This window comes from Lissotriton helveticus, chromosome 11 (assembly GCF_964261635.1).
Source record: "Lissotriton helveticus chromosome 11, aLisHel1.1, whole genome shotgun sequence".
Taxonomy (NCBI): domain Eukaryota; kingdom Metazoa; phylum Chordata; class Amphibia; order Caudata; family Salamandridae; genus Lissotriton; species Lissotriton helveticus.
Window position 1 is genome coordinate 1,055,325,451 of NC_136072.1, and position 25,474 is coordinate 1,055,350,924.

Genomic DNA, 25,474 nt, shown 5'->3' on the forward strand with positions numbered 1-25,474 from the left:
GCACCGAGCACGATGTAAAGATCGGTTAAATAATCTAAGAGGGCGGGAGGACGGCGCGACTAGAGCGCTCTCCCCGCCTCACTAAAGATGGCTCACACCTCCGCCGAGTGTCGGCTAAAAAGCGGCTGGGCCGAGTGAGGGAGATGATAGATTGTCAAAATGTCAGTGTGCCTAAAACTTCATCATTCCCGTTATTTCTAAAAAGCCCCCAAGATAAAATCAAGACGATATTAAAAAGACGCTCTGAGTGCAAATCGCAATTAATAACAGGTAGCAAGGTTAACACCACATTCAAATTACAAGCAGCTCGCAGCCCCAGTTCCCCTCACTAGGGAGAGCTTCTGTAAGGCACCGAGCACGATGTAAAGATCGGTTAAATAATCTAAGAGGGCGGGAGGACGGCGCGACTAGAGCGCTCTCCCCGCCTCACTAAAGATGGCGCCCACCGCCGCTGAGTGTCGGCTAAAAAGCGGCTGGGCCGAGTGAGGGAGATGATAGATTGTCAAAATGTCAGTATGCCTAAAACTTCATCATTCCCGTTATTTCTAAAAAGCCCCCAAGATAAAATCAAGACGATATTAAAAAGACGCTCTGAGTGCAAATCGCAATTAATAACAGGTAGAAAGGTTAACACCACATTCAAATTACAAGCAGCTCGCAGCCCCAGTTCCCCTCACTAGGGAGAGCTTCTGTAAGGAGCTTCAATGATGTATGCCTCAAAGGCAAAATAGGTCCTTTATGTTCAGTATATTTGCAATTCTGACCATGAAACAGCAGTCAAGTAGCTGGGTACCTATTCTTTGATGCCAAACATCTTCCGAGAGAAAGGAGGGGATAGTAATACTGTAGCTGCCAGCACTGTGTTTCCATTTCAACTCATGGGATTGCAAAGGCAGAGAGGTGGCAGGAGTGCATCCACTAGTCTGATCAAAAGCCTATGATCTGGAGCCAGCTTCTGATGAGAAAAACATTAAGGAATCTCTTGGTGGCTTCACACACTGATGCTCTTATGGTCCTTAAGGATAAGGCCGCTCTTTCAGATTGTGTGAATTAAGGAGCAACACTATTCACAGTGTGTGGGGATCCTTTTCAATTTGTACATTTCTTTGCTCTCAAGAGAGACATTACACAATAAGTGAAATGCCTGCAAGTGGCAACAAAATGAAAAGATTGTCTGGAAGAAAAATAAGTCGATGAAACGTAAACACTGAAAGCTTTATAGTTAATATATGAAGAGTTAAAAATCTGAAGTTTTCCTGCCTGGAAAGGTTTTGAAGGGAAGAGCCTAGTGCTCAGAGACACTTCACAGAGTAGTGTAAAATTACTAGGTCAGAGTGGAGCAGTGCAGCAGCTGCCTCCCCTGAAGGAACAGAATTTCTTTTCAGCTCTGCTTATGTCGCTCCATGTTGCTGTACGTAAAAGGGAATTACAAATAGTAAAATAAGCCCCGTTTTTCAGTCTAGGGTAATTTTGATTCCGACTGGATTGTTTTTAAACTAATAAATAAATACATATTTAGTCAATGTTGCCTTCATACAGACACATGAAACAATGAGTTTTTTTTTGCAAGTTTTCTTTTTATAAAAGAGCTACTGAATCCTGCACATGGAACAACTTTCAATGTTTAGGACTACTACAAGTGTTGTGTTGTGAAGGAGACTGTCATGTGCTGGCAATATAATACTGTGGCATGCCAACATCCCAGAGCATGTAACTGCTGTTTTGCCACCGACGTTTAGCAAATAGATAAAAACGTTTTGCCTTAGTGTCCCATGGAGAAGGCAGACATGTCTATCCCGTTTCGTAATGTAGTAGTGACCATCACTTGCGGAGTTTTATTTCACTGGAGCTAAAGGTTATCTCATTCACAGGGGATACCTATTATATGTAAATTACCCAAAAAAGCAAGGCCTAAGTCGAGCTTTTGCACCACACAAGTATATAAAAATAGGAGAGCAGTTCTGCTAGGGCATCTCTTCGAACAGGACTGTTAAGAAAGTGGTCCGCGAGAGAGAGGTTCTTAATGTCTTTGGTAATAATAAGACATTGCCTTCTGATGAGGTGGATCTACTCTTCCTCAGGACAAACACTTTTCAACATTCCTGTGTGAGTGCCCGAGTCAGGACAAAGTAAGGGAAGGTACTTTTGGTCAATGGATATTCTAAGGAATCTGCTTTTCGGCTTAGATGAAAAAAGCATTAGGAATCTCACAGAAAGACATTGACTTATTGACTTAGGACCTTGTTACTGGTTGGCTGGAATTAGGTGCAAGGACACAGGGACCCGGAATCTTCGATTCTGGACAGTATTCCTGCACCTCAATCCGGCCACTATAAGCTTATGTCCATGGAATGGAGCCCTACCATACTAACCGAGAATTGCTGGATTCTTTTCCACAGACCCCCAAGGCCCTCCTCTCCCGATTCCAGGGAGGGGTGGTGTGAGTAAATGGGTAGAGTGGGTTGTTTACGTAGAGTGGGAATGCAGGTAGTGGTGAATCCCAGGCCTGACTGGGAGCAGCATTATGTGCCGTCTCTGTGATCAGGCAGGATGCAGGTTGTACCTCATCTGCAGGTTCTGCCTCTCCAGCTTACCAACTGTGGATCTGCAGTGAGTAAAACTGGATCCTGTATTTACAGACATGGCAATTTAGGGCCGAGAAAACCCAGACCACTCATTGTATGGTGTCATTCTTGGAATGAGGGCCTCCGTGTTTACAAACACAATTACGAGGCTACTGTGAATGACTGGTGCAGCTTACATGTCGGACTTCTGTAGGTTAGCGGGCTTTAACTCCTGACTCAGAAACCAGACACAAGTTGTGAATGATGGCTAGAAACTCACCTGTAGAATATCTTCGGCCAAGTTATACAAAAGACACAGGAAAGGGTTGGAAGAAATAACGTAAAATGTTTGGCACCCAGATTCCATATCTCGCAAATAAAAGGAATGGTTTAAGGATAGTAAGAACCAACATTGTCTTGTGTGGCAACAGCAGGAAGAAGACACAATGTTGCTCTGAGAAATTCTTTGAGATGTGGTAACGACAGGAGACAAAGGAAGCACCTGAGAATAATTCAGTAGGCTGATTGGAAACAATCTAGCATGCTGACAGGAAATGCTGGCTTTTTGGGCTTAATAGACACTATTTTACAAGGCCCTTAATTCTTAGTGAGAATACTTTTTTAGAGTCTTAGAAGCACATGGTGTGTATTTAGGTTGGTGCCATCGTTGACTTAACCGTCATAGGATCATCTCAAAAGATGAGCAAGTAGGTTGATTTTGATGTTTTTACTTTACTCAAACTAGATGCAAAGTGTCACATAAAAAACATTTTTGAGTAAATTTGGCTCATTCTGCCTTTGGGCTCAAGCTGCACCCTACTGAAGAGGCTCAAATACGCTGAAACTAATCTGAGGTTGGTTGTGTTCCTCCTTTCTGGCGGGGGCATTGTTTGGCAGTTCGGGATGGTCTGTTCACATGAGGAATAAAGTCAGCACTGATTTGTATAAGGTGGGCGTCAGTCTAGAGTTGCATGGTGCATGAAAAATGATGAACACGAATACAACTCGAGCAATTGCAAGTGGTTGAGATTAATTCAAGCAATCCACCTACCAATGTTGTTGTTTCTTTCAGCTGACACCTAAGTGAGACTTTAATGCCTAAAGGTGGGTTCTCTGCTCACTGTGTCATAGGACTCCAGTTGCCCCCTCCTGATGAGGCCCAAACTGGCTGAAACAGGTCTGGGGTTGCCTGTATGTCCCTTCTGGGGGTAGCCTCACCTGGCAGTTTGTGACGGGCTGTTTCCTCGAGGAACAATGGCAGTACTGATTTGCAGGTAGCAGATGTGTTATAGCATGTGAAAAAAAGATAAACTAGAATGTTACCTGACTGATTGCCAGTGGCTGAGATTAAATCAAGCATTCCATTAATCACATTTTTGTTTGTTGCTGTTAACTTTGGGTTGGGGCATCATATAATTGAAAACATTTCTGCACGATTTACTGGGATCAAATCATTAGTCAACTGCCACAGTTATTAGAAAGGATTCTAAACATGTTCCCAAAACATCAGAGTTCTGACTTCGAATTTAGCTGTTTCAAGACCAAACTGATAAAAGGGCATGATGCTGCTAACTAAAAGGGCAGGGCATTTCCTCACTTGTCATCTGATCAGTTCTCTCCTTTGTACCAATTAATGCTCTTCTTTGAAGTCCCTCACAGCAAGTTTAACCCAATTACCCAGCCCACGTTACTGCAATTAACTTACTATTGTTGTTCAGCTATATTTTATAATAAACTACTTATTACATTTTAATTTAAAAAGCTACTATTCCTATGTTCAGCCCTTTCAATTTCTTGCCTATAATAAAAGTTTGAAACAGGAAACCATCACTCATTCCCTTCTTTGTATCAGGTGGATGGATCTACTCCTTTTATTTAGATCACATTGGAAAGTAAAAACAGGCTTTCTTCAACTGGGCAAGGCATTTCTTCCTTGGAACCCCCATCTTATGTTATCTTAGAATGTAGTACAGTTTTTTGGCAGACTGAATCTGCTCTCCCAACCTTCTCTGAGAATTTTTTGTTTTGTTTTTTAAAGCACTGCCTCGCCGAATACACACGTTTAGAAGGCAAGACGCCTTGTTTGGGACACGGTGAAGTATCCTGGTATGCAGGTTTGCACAGAACATGACCAATCAACTCATATCATCTAATAACAGAGGAAGACGGAGCCAGTACAAACCTGGGTATCCTGCAGTGTCACCTGTCCTGCCTTGCGAAAATCAGGCTCTTCACAGGTTTAACAGCACACAACTGGAAATTACATGTAAAGTTTTGTCCAAGCATGTTTGTGAGACTGCACCGTGAAGCCCAGTATTGTACCCAGTTTGTTACACGCACATGGAACCATTTATTAGCAATATAAAGAGGAGAAAAGAGTGGGTGTTGCCAAGGGCAGGTGTAAGTTGGTTAATTCTACTAACAAAGAATACAAACAATAAGAGAATAAGATAGGAAGTTACACAACGGTTGCTGTGTCTTTTTTTTTTTACATGTTGGTGTATTACCTGCCTGCATACATAGGTGTAACTGCAGAAGTATGACATGGATAACGGCAGCGGGACACATGCGAACATACCAGTCCTGTGCGGCTTGGCTTGCTGCTCACAGATGAGGCCACCGAGCTGAGAGAGCTGAGGGATGAAGCGCTCGGACTGCGCTTCAGGTTGGCCGGGGTGGCAGGCGTGACGGCAAGCTTCCGTACAGTGGGCTTGGCTTTAGCTGGTGTGGTCGACGGAAATCCAATCTTTGTAACTTTGTGGGCCGGTGCAAACAACCCATACTTCGGCTGGCACTGAAAATACCTTTAAAAACACAGTTGCAAAAGTTAGAGAGACCTCAAGTGGCCATTCATCATTATCATCCGTAGCTGACTGGCCTCTAAATATTTCATAAGCTACTTCTAATCAAAATAAATGTTACATTTTCATATAGAATGGTTGACTGTCAATTTATGTAGCATTTGGATGCTTTAATTACTTAAATATTATTTTATATTTGTTAAAGGAGCAAATACAATTTGTTTTCTTCAACTCACAGGGTAAAGCATACATTAGGAATCTTGCATTCCAACTATATATTTCTTCATTTCATTATGTACATTTTTATTAGTACTATAGTTATTTAAGCTGGCGCTTTTTACCAAGAATTCTCCAACTGCCCATCTACGCTCTCAACGTTGTACCCCAATCATTAATCTACTCAGAGATTGGTAGCAGCACACAACATTATACGTTTCTTTCCTGAATTGCTAGCCCGCGACAGAAGCCCCTTCATAGCGGTGTTACATCTGGTGAAGCAGACTAAGCCTAATCCAGTCTCCTTGCCAGAAACAGAAGGATCAGCAGTGACTGAACTAATGTTTATGCCCAATAAACATTTACGTGGTCTTAAAAAGCACTTCAAAAGAGAGAAGCAGGAAAATTTTATTTTAGGGAGTTGAATTACGCATAGTGATTTCAAATCTGCAGCAGATGCACAGAAACATACTTCAAGGCAAATAACAAATACATGACTATTAGCTGAAATGTGAAAACCTGGCATTTGAGGTACAGAATACCTACTGCACTATCATTCACACATCTGCAGAGTAAGAATATCTTACAAAAAAAATATCATAGGAACATGTGCAACATGAAATATACAAAATATTCCAACAATCGCTCCAATATACTAATGTTGTAAAGCCTGCAGTTTAACTTGACTGAAGTACAAATCATTTCCTGAGCTGAAATCTGAATTTTAGCGAAAAAAACGATATCATTTAGTTGGTCACAAAAGCAAGAACCAATATTCGTTCTGGTACACCACCTTCTACAACAAATGCAGGCTTTACCGAGATCAATTTGTATCTGCTGGTTGCCTTTCTCAAAGTTGGTGCATTGAGCCGCACTGTTAGCATTTTCCAGGTACACCAGTACAATACACACTAAAAGTCCTACACCACTGAGTAATCTGACACAGATTTCAGTGTACAAATGCATCTTATTTGGTTTTTCTACAGCATCCACATATCGCTGGTAGGTCAATTCTTTCTATCAAGTCCATCATCAGTTGATGCTGTGATGAGAAGTTGCATTTGGGGGCGATCAGGCTCAGAATGCGGATATTGGGGAGGACATTTAGTCAAGATGGTCTGGTCGACTGAGGACAGATTGGGGTCCAAATCTTGGCAAGTGAAGTCCTGGCCTCCGCAGAGCTCGATACTGTGTTACCACATTCCAGTCTCAAGCCAATTTGTACACGTGCAAGTAAAGGCCCACCTGCTTCATTTCTAGGGTTAAATCTGGGGGTAGGGTATTTGGGCAGAAGAGAAGGGGTAGTACACAATGAGGTGAACGGGGAGTGGTTCTTGCAGGCAATCCATTCCAAAAACAAGTCGAAATCAGTAATTGGCCTCTATCTTTGCCTCCTGTATACCATAAGACAAGTGGTTAGCTTCTAACATTATCTTCATGCTCAGTACTTAGACGTAACCCTAACTATTCCTTTGTTGGGCCTACTTCTTAAGGTTCAATGACCATCAAACACATGTCTGTCTTGCCATCTATCTTTGACTGTCTTTATTTAAGATGCTCAAGGTTAGTCCAACAGCATTCCTAATAATTGTGTTGCCAACAGATTCCTGAGTTCCAAATGATCATTCCCTACTCTCAGCTCAGACTGAAGGCTCCCCAGTGTTTTAGGCAATTGGCTCCTATTGTTATGTGTTAACGTTCAGCCATTTCGATTCTTGCTGGAGAATCAGAGGTATGCAGATTTTGAAGTATGCATGGTCCATTGCTCTAAAAGCACGAGTGCATCACACACAGAACGTTCAATGTGATGCTGCTTGACAGTGGTGCCCAACTGAGGGCTTTTAGAGTTAGTATTGTGCGTATGAGTCTTCGAGGTTGAGACTCAGTCTAGCCACCTGGTTTTGCATGCACTGAAGTCCACTGCAGAGTTCCTGTGGAGACTGAACAACAATATTGCAGCAATCCAATTAAGCAGTCACCAGAGATCTAGTTAGCACTAAGTAGGTGTCTGTCTTAAGAAATGCTAAGGATATTGTTGGAGCTCTTGACCACTTTTTTTTTGTTTAAAAGTGCGCAAGAGTTGAATATGAACGCCAAGCTTTTTACTTTACCTGTTGATCAGGGGCAGGTCCCAATGCTTGTGGGCATCAAAAGAACTCAGTGTTGGGGTCACCCAATGGCATGATCTCCATTTTAGACCCATTTAAATAAAGAAAATTGTACTAAATCTAGAAGTAAAAGAAAAAGATCAAGGCACTCCGAGGTGGTCTTTGGCTCTAGGTTGATGCAATACTAGGGTTCAAAAGCCAAGTATTAACAAAACTATATCCAATGCTTAATTATTTTTAAATTGACATTTTGTATTGCATGCGTGTGACTACCATGTTTTGGAAGTAGTATGTTTTCTTTTTCACTACTTCTTTCTTTTAAGTTAAATGTCATAAATTTGCATTAAAAAAATTACACCCGATTCACAAGGAGAGACATTTGGCCTTGCCAAAGCTTGTTTTCTGAAATGTCACAATGAGTGTGTTTCGCAATCAGCCTAAACAGGAAAAATAATTATACATAACAAGCCAATTCTTATGAGCATTAGCTGTTTTCTTACGCTTGATTACATTTTTAACCCTTGTTTGAGTATTTTGATTTTACCAGCCAGAATATAGGAAATCTGTCACCACAGCTGCTGCTACCGCGAAACACAGCGGTACAAAAGGGGGTGGTGATGGACGGAGCATCTGAACCAATCAAACACTCACACCCAGTCAACAGATCTGGGTTTAATCCATCACCGTTCTTTAGCCCACTCTGCCAACCCAGTTCAGACATGGCCATAGGCAAATCAGTCTGCCCCTGTGCCTCATGGGAACAGTCCAGCCCGAACTGCCAAGCCATGCATTCCTTGGACCGGAATCAAGCTTCGTAGGACCAGTTTCTGGCATTTCCGCCGTCTTCAGCCAGCTACCGCGCAACACAGCATGGAAATATTGACTATATACACCGAGTTATTAGTCTGATAACTGGTACTTTTTTGGAGGAGAGCATGCAGTGCCATGCATAAAGGTTATGTACACGCATGTCACTAAACGATTGTGATTCTAACTTGGGCAACATCTTACTAAAACAAGCATCATGTCTATATACATTAGGGAAACCCACTCCATCCAAGAAAGAAGTACTTGACCACAGATAAAACAAACCTCGTTCCAGCCACTGCGCCATCATTCTTCCCAAGCGGTTCATCTAATTCCACGCCACACCACTCGCCCTTAGCAAAGTCAGTCTCCCCTAGAAACCGTATCACTCCAGCTTTGGTACCGGCAACCTAAAGGGAAAAAATAAATATGTAAGAAGAGGGTAAATGATTCCTTATGCCCAACAGCATCATCACCAAGAAGTAAGAGCACCATTGCATGTTATACAAAATACACTGCTGAAAGAAAAAGAACTGTCAAAACCCAAGTGCATGTTCTCCTGTGTAATCAAGTTACTCCATGCACCTTAAAATAATAGAAAAAAGATTCTCAAAATGACTGCAGAAAAGTGTATTAATAAACAAAACAAAAAGCCTTTAGTTCATGTTAAATGCAATAATTTCTTGGGCGTGTTCATCATCTGAGCAACAATTTGCAGATTAAACTAGCATTTGCAATGCAATAGGTCTCACATTTACGCGAGTGTAAGCTATTGTCATTGTAAAAGACAATGCATTTTGTTTTTGTTTTAATGAAAACAAAACTAAAAGGCATTGCCATTTGTAATGTCAATAGCTCAAACTCGCGTAAATGCGAGACCTATTGCATTTGCAAATGCTTGCTTTTTTTAGCTTTCAAATTCACTAATGGGAGCCTCTTTTATTTTGGCAACCAGGCATATTTTCTGTCCCAGTCCGACACTGGGCTCCGAATAACAGTGATTATTCTTCTCAATCTGTATTTTTACTAACACAAACTATTCTATTATTGGTAAAACATTAAAAAAACACTCCATTACATGGCTGAGCACAAAATAAAAATGTCTGGTTTTGAAAGATGTAGAAACAACAACGATGAGCCATGCCAGACCGCACGTGATTAGAGACCTGTTGTACGTGTTTTTGGGAGAGGGTGCGGGTTAGTAAGGCGCCGTGCTTAACACGTAGCACGAAAGAAAATAGGTTTCAGCAGTCACAGGGAGCTAGCTGTTATGAAAAGCCGCAATAATTCAGTTGAATCTGCTATCAATCACAGGAGGAGTCGCGTCGGGGCCAAACGGTCAGATGCCTTATTAGAAGGAGGGTCGTTAAAGACGTGATGAAAGTTTTGTAATTAATGGGTCATGATTACTTACAGTTCATTAAAAAGCTCATATTATTGTCGAATTGCCAAGACTCAATGCTACTTATCTAGTCAATTAAACTAGTCTGATTATTGCCCCAGAAGGTTTTTTTTGCACGTACGTCTAATATTATGCACCTATTAGGAGTGTGAATGCCACATGCTACTATAATTGTGGCAAATAAACACACATCTTTTGTGCTCTTGTACCCATCCAAGCTCCGGCAGGCCCATACACTCTCCTTGATAATTAAATCTGGTTCAGTCATAATTTTTTGGAGGTTTTGAATTGAAGTCTCCATAGACTAAGATGATTTTAGTTTTGCTTTCAAACTGCTGTGAAATCGCTTTAGTCTGGACTATTGAAGAATCTAGATCCTTGAGTATTTGGAACCTGCTGTTATTTTTGATGGGGAGAGAGACATTAAAATATCAACTACCATGCTGTTGCTATCTAGTGTGGAGTACTTAAGAAGATTCTATAGCATGAAATTGTGCACTTACTTATTGCAGGATTAATGGGGAGCTTTATAAGTAATCCACCTTTCAGTCTGCCCTTCCTGCACTTAATAGATGGTATTCGATACGATATAAAATCATTCATTATGGTTTCTTCTATTGCCCATGTTTCCGGAAGCAACATATATCAAAAGGTTTTATGAAGACGGCCCAATGCTCATCTTTTTAGTCTTGCAGTATTCCAACTCAATAGAGAGCTCAACCCTTCTGAATCATTTGGGCCTGCAAGATTCTTTCTTTTTTTTTATGACTGTTTTTTCTGCAAGTTTGATAGCGCTGATGCTGTCCAGCTTCATTCCTTGCTATTTTGCCTATCCTGAGTATGTGCCTTATTGGTATTTTTGACTAGAGTCAATATTTCTTTCTCCCTCTTCTGTTTGATACATTTGAACCTTAAAATTGAATAGGTCATCTCCAATTAATAAGCCATAAAATTGTGATACTTGTATACTTTAAGCTAGGCCACATATGAATCTAAAAGCCATCTAAGTATTAAATACTTACTGTTTGAGTTTTTTTTTCTCCGATTGTTCAATGGAGGGTTTCTCAACACTCAGTGATTTTGATTCTACAGTTCATCAGTATTCTGTTTACTGACTCGTATTGCTTTTACCAAATCCTGGGTATGCTCTATACCATAGGAACACCGTTGACTATATCTTTTCACAATTAGCCTCAATATATTCCCCGTTAAGGATGTCATGGCGTCCCCTAGATGAATAAAGTGGTATAAAATGAATGATGTTTGCTTATGCTTTCTTTGTTGTATATATTGACTGCTTGTGCTACCATTTGTTATTTTTGATCATTAAGCAATGTAGTCCCAATTACAGGCCCATGGTGTGCATAATGGTCGCAATGGATGACAGATCTCGTTGTGTTATTTATTATTAAATTCATCAATCACATACCGAAAAAGATAATAGCTGTACAGTATACCATTCAAAATGACAACCATAATATACTTCAGAAGATATGGATCAAGAAAAAAGTTTAGTGAACAAAAAATTTAACTGCAACATTAAACTGGTCTAGATAAAGATCTTAGCTGCACCCTAATTTCTACAGTAACATGCCTTTAAAGTAAGCTTTTCTCTATAAGCAGTCAGCAACTAGTGGTGGGGAGGCTAAAGGAAGTGGGAATTTTCTGAACTGAGGAGCTATCACTGGGTGGCAAGCAGGGACGAAGAATGTTTAAAGAAAGCCTTAAATTAAAGAACGAATCCTTTGATCATTTCCTTTAAGAAGTCAAATAACTCCTTATTAAAATATTTCTGCCTTAGAGCCAAAGATCCTAAAACCCGCAGTCCCACGACTATTTAGCACATGCTACCTAGTGCGTTCATCCTAGCAGTACCAACACTCTCCTCCCCCCCACCCCCCATTTTCTTAACATTTCCTGGTACTTGCAGTTGTCTGAATAATGATACTACGTTAGTATTAGTGACGGATACTTAATTTGTAGTGAATTTGATATTACGATATCTACTATTGTTTAATTGTAAAGTACTCATATATACGCACGGGTCATTTTTGGGCTAAATAAGTCTATTAAAATTTTTAAAATTGGCAGTCATGTTATTTCTTCATATGAGACTGCATGCATATGGAAACGTTTCAATTAAATGTTTCTTTATTTATGCGGATGGAGTGAGAAATTATTTTCAGCACAAATGTTGCCAAATGTGCTTTACTGTCTTACAAAACCACTCAAAATAGGTTTGTTACAATTTTTCCACACTTCAGTAGTTTAAAAGGTAAAGCAAGTAATGGCTTGCCAAGGCATCATTTAATGCTTTTTGGGGGGAATTGTTCTCTTAGTTTTTAAAATGTACTCTGGGATCGGAGGATAAACAGGATTATTCAGTGGTTAGCAATATTATTGAAACTCACTTGAAATAACCAAAACAGCTGCAGTCAAAACTCAGGCTTGTGGAGTAGAGGAAGTGGATTAGTTCGAGGTTGTGAAGAACAGTTAACTGGGATCAGGATTCCATAAAATGGTCTAAAGCCAAAATACTGATCACAACATAACCAAAATCGTTCTAAAACATGCAAAATGAAAACATTAATTACACAATTTCTAGTTCTTTAAACGAAAATAGATAGTATCTTAATCCATTCACTGCTAACTTTAGAACAAATGTCTAAAATATTAAACAGGACAGCCTCTATCTTATTTTTGTAGACCTAAAATCTGCTTTCGACCTGGTACCAAGGTAAATGGGATGGTTCATTGGTTCAAACCCGCTCATTGCAGGAGGCCAAGAAGCTGCTCGGCCTAGCTGATGAAGAACTAAGTGCGCCTTCACAAAAGGTGTCTAGAAGACGCAAACCCGGAACCGAAGGCTAGAAGAGTCAGACGCTACCCGCTCCGCCTCCGACCATATCCAGACACGATTGCAAAAGAAAGGCAAGCGGTCATTGCCTACGTTTGCTGGGAACGTTTGCTGGTCTTCCTGCCCCTGGGGAGCCCCCCAGAGGCCTCAGCATGGGCAGAATAAGCCCCTCCAGACCCACCTTGCGCCTTCAGCTTTCTTTCCTCGAGGCCCTGAAGCCTGATCTTCTGTCTTTCCTTCAGGGTCCTGCCAGAGAAGCCTTGACAAATCTCACACTCCTCTGGGATGTGGGAAGAGGGAAGGCAGAGGATACACACCTCATGGGGATCTGATTTTGCCTTCTTCCTGGAGCACTCCGGGCATTTGTCAAATAATGCAGGCATATTTGACTTCAAAAGGAGCAAAACACCAAGAAGAACAGCACCAAAGTACTTAAAAGCACTTAACTTGAACAACAAAGTGAGAAAACACCAATAAACCCTTAAAAAGGGAGAGCTCAATGCTCCAGGGTCCTGCTTGCAGGAGCCGGAAAAAAGAACTGAAAGTAAATGGGACCTGCAGGGCATTCTGGGATACTGTGAAGTTCTGGAAGGTTCTCTTAAAGGCACAGTATCCTGTTCTGAGCCACATAATGGCAGCCTATGGGGTGTAGTATGTTTATCTAGGGACCTGTATCGATACTCCTATTTCTGACCCTTGTCCGGTTAATAAATCACTAATAGCCATAAAACGGCACAGAAACCCGTTTTCAGATTAAGTCATAGCGCATGCTATCACATTAGGCAAGCACTCTTCCTCCAGCCCCCCTAGAAAGCACACCGAGTTCTCAAAACAAACCAAACCACCAGCAGACCTGGGAAATCCCCCGCAGCTATTGTTTTGATTTCGTTCGAGAACTCCTGTAAAGAATGTAAGAACGACCAGTTCTTATGACATCCTTACTGACGTATGTCCATCCTTACGTCAAACTCGGCACCTTTCAGGTATAAATATACCGACGCTGCCCTAAGCAAAGGCACGGTGGTGATGAGCTTGGAGCAGCGCTACTTGCCGGAGAGCCCAGCTGATGCAGGAAGCCCACGGACGCTGCCCCTCCCTTTTGACGAGCTGAGAGAAACGCTGTCTTTTCTCTTGCCGAGAAATCCAGCTTCCGGCGTTTCCAGCTTGCCCTCGCGGGTAACTGGGATACCGAGTCCTGAGACAGAGATACCAGCCCTCCTACCTTCTAAATCCCAGGTACTGAACTGACTAACCCCTTACAGAGAATTCTTGAGTCAGATTCTTGGCAAACCAAACTTAACTTAAACTGCTACTTACTTACTCCCTCCCACGTATTAGGCTTAGGTCAGGTACACCGGGGTAGGCGTAGTTAGAAGCACCAGTTGAGTACGATTAGTCAATGTATATATGTATGTATATCTTTTATCCATTTTAAAGTATCATATGGCTAAGAAACCATATCAATGCTTTTACAGTATTATTTTATAATCCTGCTTTTACTGTATGCACTTTACTTAACCAGGAGTATTGCAATTGTAGCGATTCATTTCTCTTGTATGAGAAAAGAGACTGATCAATAAATAACACCTTTTTATTGAACACGCCCGTCTCTTCCTTTCTCTACAATCTGGTGAAACGAAGTATGCACGTATTGACTGAGTAAAATAGTTGTCTTTTGTTTCACACGACTCTAGAGATATACTCTTGATTAGGGGGACCAAAGTTGTCATGTTCTATGGTTGTCAGAAACTAAATCCCTTCTTGTCTATCCAGGGAGGTTAAACTCCTCCTTGCCTATTCGAGAAAGTTTCTAGTGAACTCTGAGCTAGCTGGCACACAAAACTTTAAGTCTAATATCGTCAGTAGAAGACCTAGTTAACCTCTGTCCTACGTCTATACTATTGAAGATATTATTCCAATGCGCAGAGCCTATTGGGATAATAGGAACTACACTACATGGCGCCCAACGTTTGGTAAGGCGACAAATCTAACGCAAGGCATTTGAGTAACTCAGTCGTGCTTTTTCACACAGACCCTTTCTCCCATAAATACTCCAAAGACGTCTGGAGTGGGTCAAAGGTGAAATCCGCCAAACTTAGTAGGAGGAGACTCCTATGTATGGTTTTTGGTTTATTCAATGTTGAAGGATACAGTGTTCCAAAATATTGTGCACCTAATCTTTGTTTCCTTGAAAATATGATCTGTAACAAAAAACCTTCCTGTCAGTAAAATGTCAGACAGCGAAGGAGAAAGGGAGGCGGCTAGAATAGCAGCTCAACTCCTAGCAGATGACACAAGTCTCCTGCAAACTGACCCGGGTGCAATCATCATCCCGGTCAACATAAGAAAAACTATAACCTTAAAAGTTATAGAAAACGGACTGACATCGAGAGGTGGTACAGTCATATTCGTAATTGAGGCACATGAATATCGGCAGACAGAGGTATTCTATTCATGGATAAAGTTTCCAGCAGCAAACGCTGTAACAAAGGAGTTCCACTATTACAAAATAGAGGAACCACCGGATATCTACACCCCTTTCGAGGAGGTGGAAATACCATTAAAATACCAAGAGCACCTGCTCTGGTTTAAAGGCGCCCTAAAACATAATGATCACATCACCAGGCTCGGTCCACTAGGTAGACCAGGAGCAACGTGGCCGTTTCCAGCCGGATACACACCACATCCAGACATTGAAAAAATGTCTGTACCAGATCTTTTAGCACAGCTAAAACAACTGATTAAAATACACAGACAATTAGTCCAATATGTAATGCGGACCTCAAGAGTCCAAACAGCTATTAAAATTCCACAGCTGACCCCTCATCAGGGGAACACAAATAAAATAACACCACAGAACATACAGTCTTGTCTAGGTAAAGTACCCATTAAAAGGGAACAAATTCCATTCTGGTTAGCACAAAAAATCACTCAAATAGAGGCGGTATTTCCGGATACCACCCCTGTTGAGAAACACAGAATTCTGACTATCTGTCTTCCAATGGGGATCGCACCACATGTGGAAGACTGTGACACTTGGGGCACAGTTTTTGCTTCCATTGATACAAAAACACATGGTGGTCCGTCCATAGCGGTAATACCAGAGGTGCTGAAACAGATTCAAAGTGAATACGGTCCAGAACCTGCTTTAACTCTGGGTATGAAATTACTGAAAGACTTCAAGCAGGTCTCGGCAATATTACTAGCCAACATAAAGGGGGAAGCAGCAACTGTGGCGATCTGCCAAAGGTTGAAAGAAACAGATATAGCAGACCAACCATTTTAACTTGCCAGAATCATAGAAAAATCCTATGAAGAACTAGGAAGAGATAGTTTGGGTGGGAAACCAGTGAAACCCCAACTAACTGAAAATCCTGAAAAGGTATTTATTAAAAATAATCTAAACACTCCTAACAAGAGCTGGGATGGAAATAAACAATCCACTCCCAAAGAAAAAAGATTCCAGTCCAGAGGAAGGTCTCCTCGGCGGAGAGAAAGATCTCCGGACCAAGGACACAAGTCTCCCCAAAGGGAGCCCTCTGAGAAATGATACAACCTTAGAAATAGGGATAATTTAAAGAAACCTGATAGATATCAAGATATTGATACACGTCCCTCTCGATCTTTTCAGACTTCCTCGCAGAAATCGGAAAGAAGAGGACGGTCAGAACACAGGGAAGAGCAAGTCAAGTCCAAAGACAAGGAACCTGCTCATCAAAATAAAAAGTTACAATTTCCAAAGAAGAAGGTAGCCAGTATTAAAGTAATCAAACATGCCGAGGATACTGAGGACACAGCTGAAAAACGGAGAGTGGGCTCAGACAATGCTAGACAGCGCAGCAGAAGTGAGCATAGCTCGCAAGATCCTGATGAATCATCTGGAGACAGTGGACACGAATGAATACATTCAGGTGGAAACTGCAGATACCAGAGTTAGCAAACCTCATAAAATATACGAAATAACATTGCGTATAGAGGGAGATAAGACTAGGAAAATAAGGGGTCTATTTTGGGATAATCTCTCCAAAGGCTATGACATCCTTCTAGCTGAAAAAGATTGGCCACCAGAGTTTGTCAGGGAGTGCCCTCATGGCGAAGAAATGATTATGCCTGCATTCTCAAATCATATTCCAATTCATAAAAAATATACACTTGCAAGACAGTGGGCAGTAGCCCAGGCTCCTGCACTATATAAAAATCATGTGGGATGGGATGAGGACTCTCCTCCTCACAAAATCCAGTTAAAATCTCAACCAACTGCATAGAGGCAGTACCCAATTAAGCAAGAAGCTAAAAAACAGGTCAGGGAGATCTTAGATCAACTTGAATACCAGGGGGTGATTGTAACTTGCACCTCACAAATGAACAATCCTTTGTTTCCTGTCTCCAAACCAGATGATTCATATCGTCTAGTTTTGGACTACAGACACCTAAACTCATGTTGCAAAACTTTTGCAGTACAAAACTCACACAGTGCAGCACTAATGAATAGCATAGTGCGCAAAAAATACAAAACAACATTAGATATTTCTAATGGATTCTTTTGTCAAAATATAGCACCTGAAAGCAGATATTTGACCGCTTTCTCAATAAATGGCACTCAAAATAATTTCTGTTGTTTGCCACAGGGGTTCAAGAACAGCCCAGGATTATTCTCAGCGAGAGTAACAGAGTTACTACAAATATATGATATGAGGCATTATCTTATGTCGATGACATCTATCTAACAGATGATGACTTGGATACTCACTTGAAAAGAGTGAACACCATAATACTTGGGTTCGCAGCAGAGGGTTACAAATTCAACTTCAAAAAGTCAAGAATTGCCCATCTAACTGTCCTGTTTTTAGGATATGAATTATCAAGTGAAGGCAAAAGCCTGGCTGACAATTTCTTAGAGAAATGTGCTGTAATCCAAGCACCAAGAACGCTGAAAAACTTACAATCAATTCTAGGTTTCCTGAATTTCGGAAGAACTTACATTATAAATTACGCAGAGAGGGTTAAACCTCTCTATGACCTAATAAAACCAGATTTTAAAAGAATGAATTGGACTCAAAAACACACAGAAATTTTGAGATCTTTACAAAGCGGACATGTTAGTTAAAACAAAACTACAAACACGCGATAACACACGCAACCTTGTGATTCGAGTCATCCCAGGAAGAAGCGGAAGAAGCGGATTCACATACCTAACCTCTAATGAGGTAGAAACGGTACCAATAGCATACAAATCTCATTTGTACACAGAAGCTGAGAAAACGTTCAGCATTAAGGAAAACATTGCTCATGCGGTTCAAACAGCTGTAGCAAGAGAAAGATACCAAGCTGACGGCAGACGGATTACAGTCAGAACAGCAGAATCAGCCTTTGAGGCATTAACAAGCCCATGTAATTTACCTACTGTGGCACTAGATCCAAAATGGATACAATGGGAAAATTCTCTTGCTACAGACAAAGTGAAATACTATTTTGACCCGGAAATGAAAAAATTAAAAAATCTAGAATACGAAAGAGAATACCCTCTGCCAATCGACATTCTGCCCATACGACAATACGCCTGTGTAATATATACAGACAGACATGCTCAACCCTCAGTTTGGGGAAAGCAAGCCTATAACGCCACATGCGAGATTGTAAAAAACGTGTGGCGCGGAGGTAACTTGAGACCTCTGGTAACAAAATCACACTCGGTAGAAAATAATTCAGAACAACAAACTGAAATAATAGCGTTAAAAATGACGCTGGATAATGCGGATCGCGAATTCCCGACGCTAATAGTGTGCGATTCGTATTACTGCGTCAAATCATACAATAACGATTTACAGAAATGGATTCAAAACGGTTACAAAGATGACACAGGTGCCACAATCAAGCAGAAATTGCTTTGGGAACAAGTAGTTCTTTTACAGAAAGAACTACCAAAGACTCACGTGATACACTCACTGAGTCATCTGCGTGATGGCGTTCACGTTGCAGGGAATTCATTGGCTGAGACAGCCACAGCGGAAGCAACTAAATCGGCTTCCGTAGCTACAAAAAAGCGTTCAGGAAAATACATTGACGGGGAAACAATGCTGGCGGTGAAAACGTCATCAAAAGGCGACTGCTCAGCGCTACCCATCAACTATCCACTCAATTATACATACATAATCGATGCAAACTCCGTTCCTTTTGCTCAAATCCCTGGAGTGGGGGATAGGGTAATTCCAAACACGAACAGGAGAGTCTTGTTAATAGCAGACGCACATATGGGTGAGGGTCTTAGACACCTTAAGCTTAAGGATTCTCTGGAAGAATTGCAATCAATATACTGGTGGCCAGGAATGAGCCTGGAACATCACATATTTGCAAAAAACTGCCCAGACTGCAACAGAGATCGCAGTGGCGACCGAGACGGTATATTACCATGGCGTTTCGCTCCGAATTGGATTAAACAATAAAACCCATTATGAATAATGCGTCATATTAACAGGTAGAGACTATTTTCACTTATAATGTAGACCCCAGCATTCGGCTGACGTCTGAACTGTTATAAAAGATTTGCGAGTCTATAATGGCATATACGCTAGGAGCATGCTACGTTCTGACCAATGCCTTTCCTTTAGCTCTCGAGCTTATAGGGGGAGCATGGCCAGCATGAGCATTACATTGCGGGACTCTTCTCACTTCCTTCCTGAGGTAAACGGATTGGTGTAAAGAAAAAACCAAGGCATAAAGCAATCTATAATGGCAAAGGTATTAGGTTCGGGAGCTGGGTGGGTCAAACATTTAATAAGTGTCCAACGTAGTCTTAATAATCTGCCAAGAAATTCTCTAAGAGGTCTCAGTCCGTACGAATTATTGTTTGGGACTAGAATGTTAATCCAGGACCTCGATAGTCAAACTTCAGTGGTGAAAGAAAAATGCTTTGATATCAAAGATCGTTTGGCTATTTTACAGGACTTAAATGAAACAAGAAAAGCCCTGAGCAACATAAAGTTGAAACAGCAGCCAACAACCACTGAAGAGAAACCACCTGTCCCAGCAAGGCCTGTCTGGATTCCAAAAATCGGGGATCTGGTCAGAGAGAAGATAGCGGTAAAGAAGGAATTTGGGCCTTCTTACAGAAAAGCAGTACCTGTCTTGTCTGTCAACGGGACAAGATCAGTAGTATTACCGCCCCTTGCTGGTAGAAAGGAGAACAGAGTTGTATCCATCGACCTGGTTAAACCACAATCATGTGGCCGATAACAAGTAGTAGGCCAAGTGGACTCCAAAAAGTAGTAGAACACCAAAGTTTGCTACAAATACAGAGGTTCAAACTGAGAGACTAATCACATTTGATAAACCTACAGTGAATCAACAAGGACTATGCAACAAAGCCATGGAACTAAAACCTCTTGAAACCCAAATCCAAACTTTACATCAAGAAACACCAATCTACAATGATGTAACCACTGACTATGCTAATGAAACAAAGCAAATTCCTAAAGCAAAAAGGAATCCAGAAGCAATTGAAACAATTGACAGAACAGCATCTGGCTACTTCATCAACTTCGATGATTTTTCTGAAGATCCAAGCGAACCTGGGGAACAGCCAACAACAAAAACTTTAAAAGACAAATCCAAAGAACTCTTTCATCAACTACAAGAAACCTATCTGATTTCTCTATGGATTGAAATTTGGGTGGCACTAGGTGTATTTGTCCTCATACTTTGGCTCATCATGGTACTATGCTTGGGACATTTTATTGAGGGAAAATATGTTACAAGGGACGCACCAAGTCAGAATATCAACTTGGTCCTGGAACCACACAAGTCTTCACACATCGAGAAAAGAGAACTTTCTTCAGTAAACTTCACAGCCAATCCTATACCCGGTGGGGTAGCATGGGACAAAACTGATTACGAAATCTATGGTCCGGTCGAGCTCCTGAAGTATCCTCATCAATTCAAGATTTCATTGAGTGACTTTGTAAAACCAAGCACATTCGCTGATGATTGGGACTTTGAAAGTATTAATGATATGATGTCAGATCTAGTGATGTCAGCTAAATTTACGGAACATGATTATTTGCAAGGTTCATCTAATTATGACCAGATGTATTGTTACAACCACTATGGTCACCATTATCTGCATAAATATGCTCAACCTAGAAATGTTTTAATTATAACCAATGGGAACATTGTGCAACTCCACCAAAAGGCAGTTCAAAAACATTTTATGAAAAATTGTCATACTTCTCAGGGTTTAACACAAGTAATGCAGAAACATTTTATTTTAGAATGTTGAATAAGACAGGAATGAAAACCATGCTTACAAACACGAAATTAATCTATTCATAGAAATTTTTTGAAAAAATGAAAACATTCGGTTTTGATTTCTGGAACAATAATATTGAAACGAAAACAATCTGGGGTACAAGAGATTGGCAAGTGCAATGTATAGAATCATTATTTAGAGCCTGCATGATCCCAGAACAAATTATATTCTTGAATGATACAATTCAACAGACAACCTGTCTTGGCCTAGCCAAAATTAAAGACTTAAACAAACCGTCTATTCCAAAACCAACACCTGACAGTAATAGCACTACAGATGTTGAGATAGACGTATCCCATATTTTGAACCAAAACAGAACACATCCTGATTGGAAAAAATGGTTGATCTGGCCCACAGACACAAATAACTGTCAAGATAGATTCCTGAACAAAATACAGGGGTTCGCATTGACCAGGCCAGACCCTAGATACTCCCAGAGACAACATCCAGGGATTGTAACTACTTACAGTGTAGGGAAACTCTGCCTCGAATGGCTACATACATCCACACTGGTTGAAATTAAGCAACACTTGACTTTACTTAAAGAAGGTGCTGACTTGCGTGATTTCATTATGGGACCACGCAAACAGCGTCAAAAACGTTTCATAGCGGCCTCTATATATGCAGCTTACAACGAAGCTTGGAAAGTAACTCAAATTGAGACAGCAGAGAAAATACGGGAAATTGACCGTGTTAATTTGGAAAAATCACTTTCTGTTGTGGACAATGGGTTAATGACTCTGTCTTCCAGAATATATTCACTGGACAGTATTGTATCATCTGCAATCGATATAATAGAGCAGGACTTACTGATGTTGCAACACGGTCAGTCCCAATTACATTCTATTGTACAGCTTGGCTGAACGTTACAAAATCTGCGTTCAGGCTACGTGCCTTGGCGTTTAATCAACACAACATCATTATTCAGTATCTTTAACCTTACTGATACACAAATCAGCTTGGCACAAAAGGGTGCTGATTATACAATTCTGAGCATTGAAAAACTTGAAAGATTGCCATTGACAATGTCAGAACGACCTGTCATTGAATGGATAATACATGGAATCATAACTATTCCGATAACGACTTTCCAGTTTCGATACTGCCAAAACTATATACAGGCAGGCCAGTATGAAAGGTTGGGTAAAGGATACATTAAGTCAACATGGAACTTACCTTATACACACACATGTTACAGTAATAAAGGACAGAGTGTATTTCTTAGTGGTAATGATTGTGAAAAATCACTAAGTGGTATACTTCTGTGTCAGGGTATAAGTTTGCTTGGGGCCTGTGAAGGGACTTCAAATAACCTTTCATGTCACCAGCTCGGCACACCTGCAGCACAAATAGAACCATTCTTTAGAAGACTTTCTAACGGGAGTTACATTCTAATTGTAGATCACAGATGTTGTGGCTTACTGCCAGGAAAACCTTATCTCATAAGCGTGAGCTACATGGTCACTTGTTGTGAGAGAGTATTGTTTCCGAATGACGCTCCAGACAGGGAGGAACAAATTTGGCCCAGTTTGAAAATCTCTTCTATTCGAATTGATACTTTAAGCAGAATGAAGACTGTGCTCCTACAGACGCCAACCCATTTGACGTCATCAAAAGAAACGTATAATCTCCAAGTTGCAAGGACAACGGGTGAGATACATGCATTGTTATCAACAAATTGCCCCCTACACTTCGCAGAAATGCTAAACGAAATCTTAAACATTTCTGATACAAGTGGTATCGCGAGTGTATTTAAGACCGTTTTTTCGGGACTGTTGACACCATTCACAGCAGTCCTGGGTATTTTTCCTAATTTCGTCCATTCCATCTTTGGCGGACTTCCACTCCTGTTGGGACTAGTAGCAGGCATTTTATTTTTGCTACTCTTGCTTCGTTATGGCAAGCCATGTCACAGACAAGACTCCAGCAACCATGGAAGAAACGATCCTAGCTATACGCTACCGGGACCGCATAACTAAAGTCCTTGGATTAGCCCGGCTACGAGATCTGAATATGACCTGGTTTCTTTCGTTCAGACCCATATGGCAGAATTGTGTTATGCCTGTATTGAGGTGCATGCTATGTGGCAAAGAATGCGTGTTGGACACCTGTCTTACACTACAATCAGAAGTACCATTGGATGCAGATACTTTGTTGAGTCCAGTAAAGGCTCATGCATTGTGCTGTCCCCAGCGGCTACCTATCCTGATGACGGCATTCGTGGAGACTTCACCACTACGATTGAAGGGTAGTGAAGTACAAGATGAAAGCAGCATCAACCAGGTAAGACCTTCTGTAAGCAATAATGATCGAAACATCAATGAAAGCGAACATGCGCATGACTGCATGGTAGCGACATTTTCCAACCAAGTCGAACTTTTACCAGAAGCGGTAGACTGTTTTTTCGAGAGTCTGTCTGAAATGATGTTTTCACCAGAACAGAGAGAGTGACTTTAAACGAAATTGCACACAGCGTTCCCTGAACTCTGAATTTGGCCTTCAGCTTTAAAAACAAAGCTACTGAGAACTTTTCCTTCTTCCCCTGAAAACGAAAACTTTTTTCTCCAAATCCAAAATATTTACCTTTTTGCACTTATCTTCTGCTTAAAGTAAAACTATTCTTAGAGAACAGAGCTTCTATTTTTAGGAAACTCTAGAGACATTACGTTACCTCAACCTCTAGCTTATTTACAAGTAATTGTATTTATATGTGATGAAGCGGTCTCGCACTTTTTCTTCTGTATTAAGAGCCATTTCATGTGTAATTTTCGCAAATCATTCATGTTGATTTAAAATATGCATCCTGTTTTTGAATGATTACACTGCTTAAATGCATACAGTACCTATACTCATTTTCGTGTATTTCGTAATACCATTTTTCGAATGCAAAAAAAAAAAAAAAATGATGTATTCTGGGGTGGTTCGGTATACACATGCCCTGTTAGTTATGTTTACTATTGCTTAGGTTAGTAAATATGTACATAAATGCGTGGAGTGGGTGTAGTATGTTTATCTAGGGACCTGTATCGATACTCCTATTTCTGACCCTTGTCCGGTTAATAAATCACTAATAGCCATACAACGGCACAGAAACCCGTTTTCAGATTAAGTCATAGCGCATGCTATCACATTAGGCATATGGTATTGTAAGCAGGGGAAAATCCAATCAACCCTTGTAGGCTTGGGCACTGTATGGTTAAGGTCAAAGTGTGCTACAAGGGACTTTATTTCAACAAAAATTAAACTTAGTTGTGAGTTGTACGAGAGTAACACACTCAAAAGAATCCACAGGATATCAAACTTGATTATGTATTAGAAGGAAATCAGTGGAAGGATAAAAATAGAACACACAGTGATGGAAGTTTCAGAAAGATATATATTTACTCAAATAATCGGAAAGACAGAAAAATTAAATTAATCCAAGCAATAGTTATGAACAGAGGTAGACAATAGTTTCACTGCAATTCATAACAGAAAAACATCAACTCCTGGTGGATTGAACAGACAACCAAAATTAATTGATAAAGAGTGGTCGTATGTTGGTGCCAAGGCAACGTGACTGGAGATGATGGGCGAAGTGTCTTCGCCCATCATCTCCAGTCACGTTGCCTTGGCACCAACATACGACCACTCTTTATCAATGAATTTTGGTTGTCTGTTCAATCCACCAGGAGTTGATGTTTTTCTGTTATGAATTGCAGTGAAACTATTGTCTACCTCTGTTCATAACTATTGCTTGGATTAATTTCATTTTTCTGTCTTTCCGATTATTTGAGTAAATATATATCTTTCTGAAACTTTCATCTCTGTGTGTTCTATTTTAATCCTTCCACTGATTTCCTTCTAATACATTTTTTTTTTTAAAAAAGACCTTTATTGTCCAACATACAGTGTACACAGCATTATAGCTTACAACCCAGCCGGGCCAGCTGCATATAAAGAACCTCGTAGTACATAAAGTAAATGAACACAGCTGAAAGTCCGGCAACCCTGGGGTCCGGCAGCGTAGACTAGTATTACACATTACACCATAGCATGTATACATTTAGTGTCTGGTAAGTGCGTGGTCTGTGGGTTTTCCTGTGTGGAGTCAGTAGATCAAAGTGGATGCGCCAAATCTACCCTCATCAGTGGCAGCGGTGGCAGCCGTGCCTGTCACGGCTAATGTGCGTCAATTGTGAGTGCCGTCGTGTGGGTCGGCATTCAGACGGGCTGGACGTCATATGAAGGAGTGTTGAGGGTATTTGGCGACTGAGCACGTTTGGGGCGTGTAACTTCCTAGTGTACCTATTCCGGTGGAAAGAGTTGTCCTGCACCTCAGTGCCCAGGCGAGGCGCTCGAGCTTCAGTTGTCACACCCGAGGGTGTCCCGTGGCGCAAAATGATGTAAAGTATGAAGTCGTATGTGTACGGAC

General features: G+C 40.9%; 1 protein-coding gene across 10 annotated transcripts in view; it reads right to left on the bottom strand.

The window, feature by feature from the left end:
• Window positions 1–25,474, bottom strand: part of CLIP1 (CAP-Gly domain containing linker protein 1) — a 771,076-nt gene that overhangs the window by 572,152 nt on the left and 173,450 nt on the right. For all 10 annotated transcript variants that reach the window (XM_078667570.1, XM_078667568.1, XM_078667562.1 and 7 more), the window contains 2 exons: window positions 8,782–8,906; window positions 5,143–5,368 (listed from right to left, as the gene is read on the bottom strand). In XM_078667570.1, coding sequence (XP_078523696.1) covers window positions 5,143–5,368; window positions 8,782–8,906 — 351 coding nt within the window. The remainder of the gene's footprint in view (window positions 1–5,142; window positions 5,369–8,781; window positions 8,907–25,474) is intronic.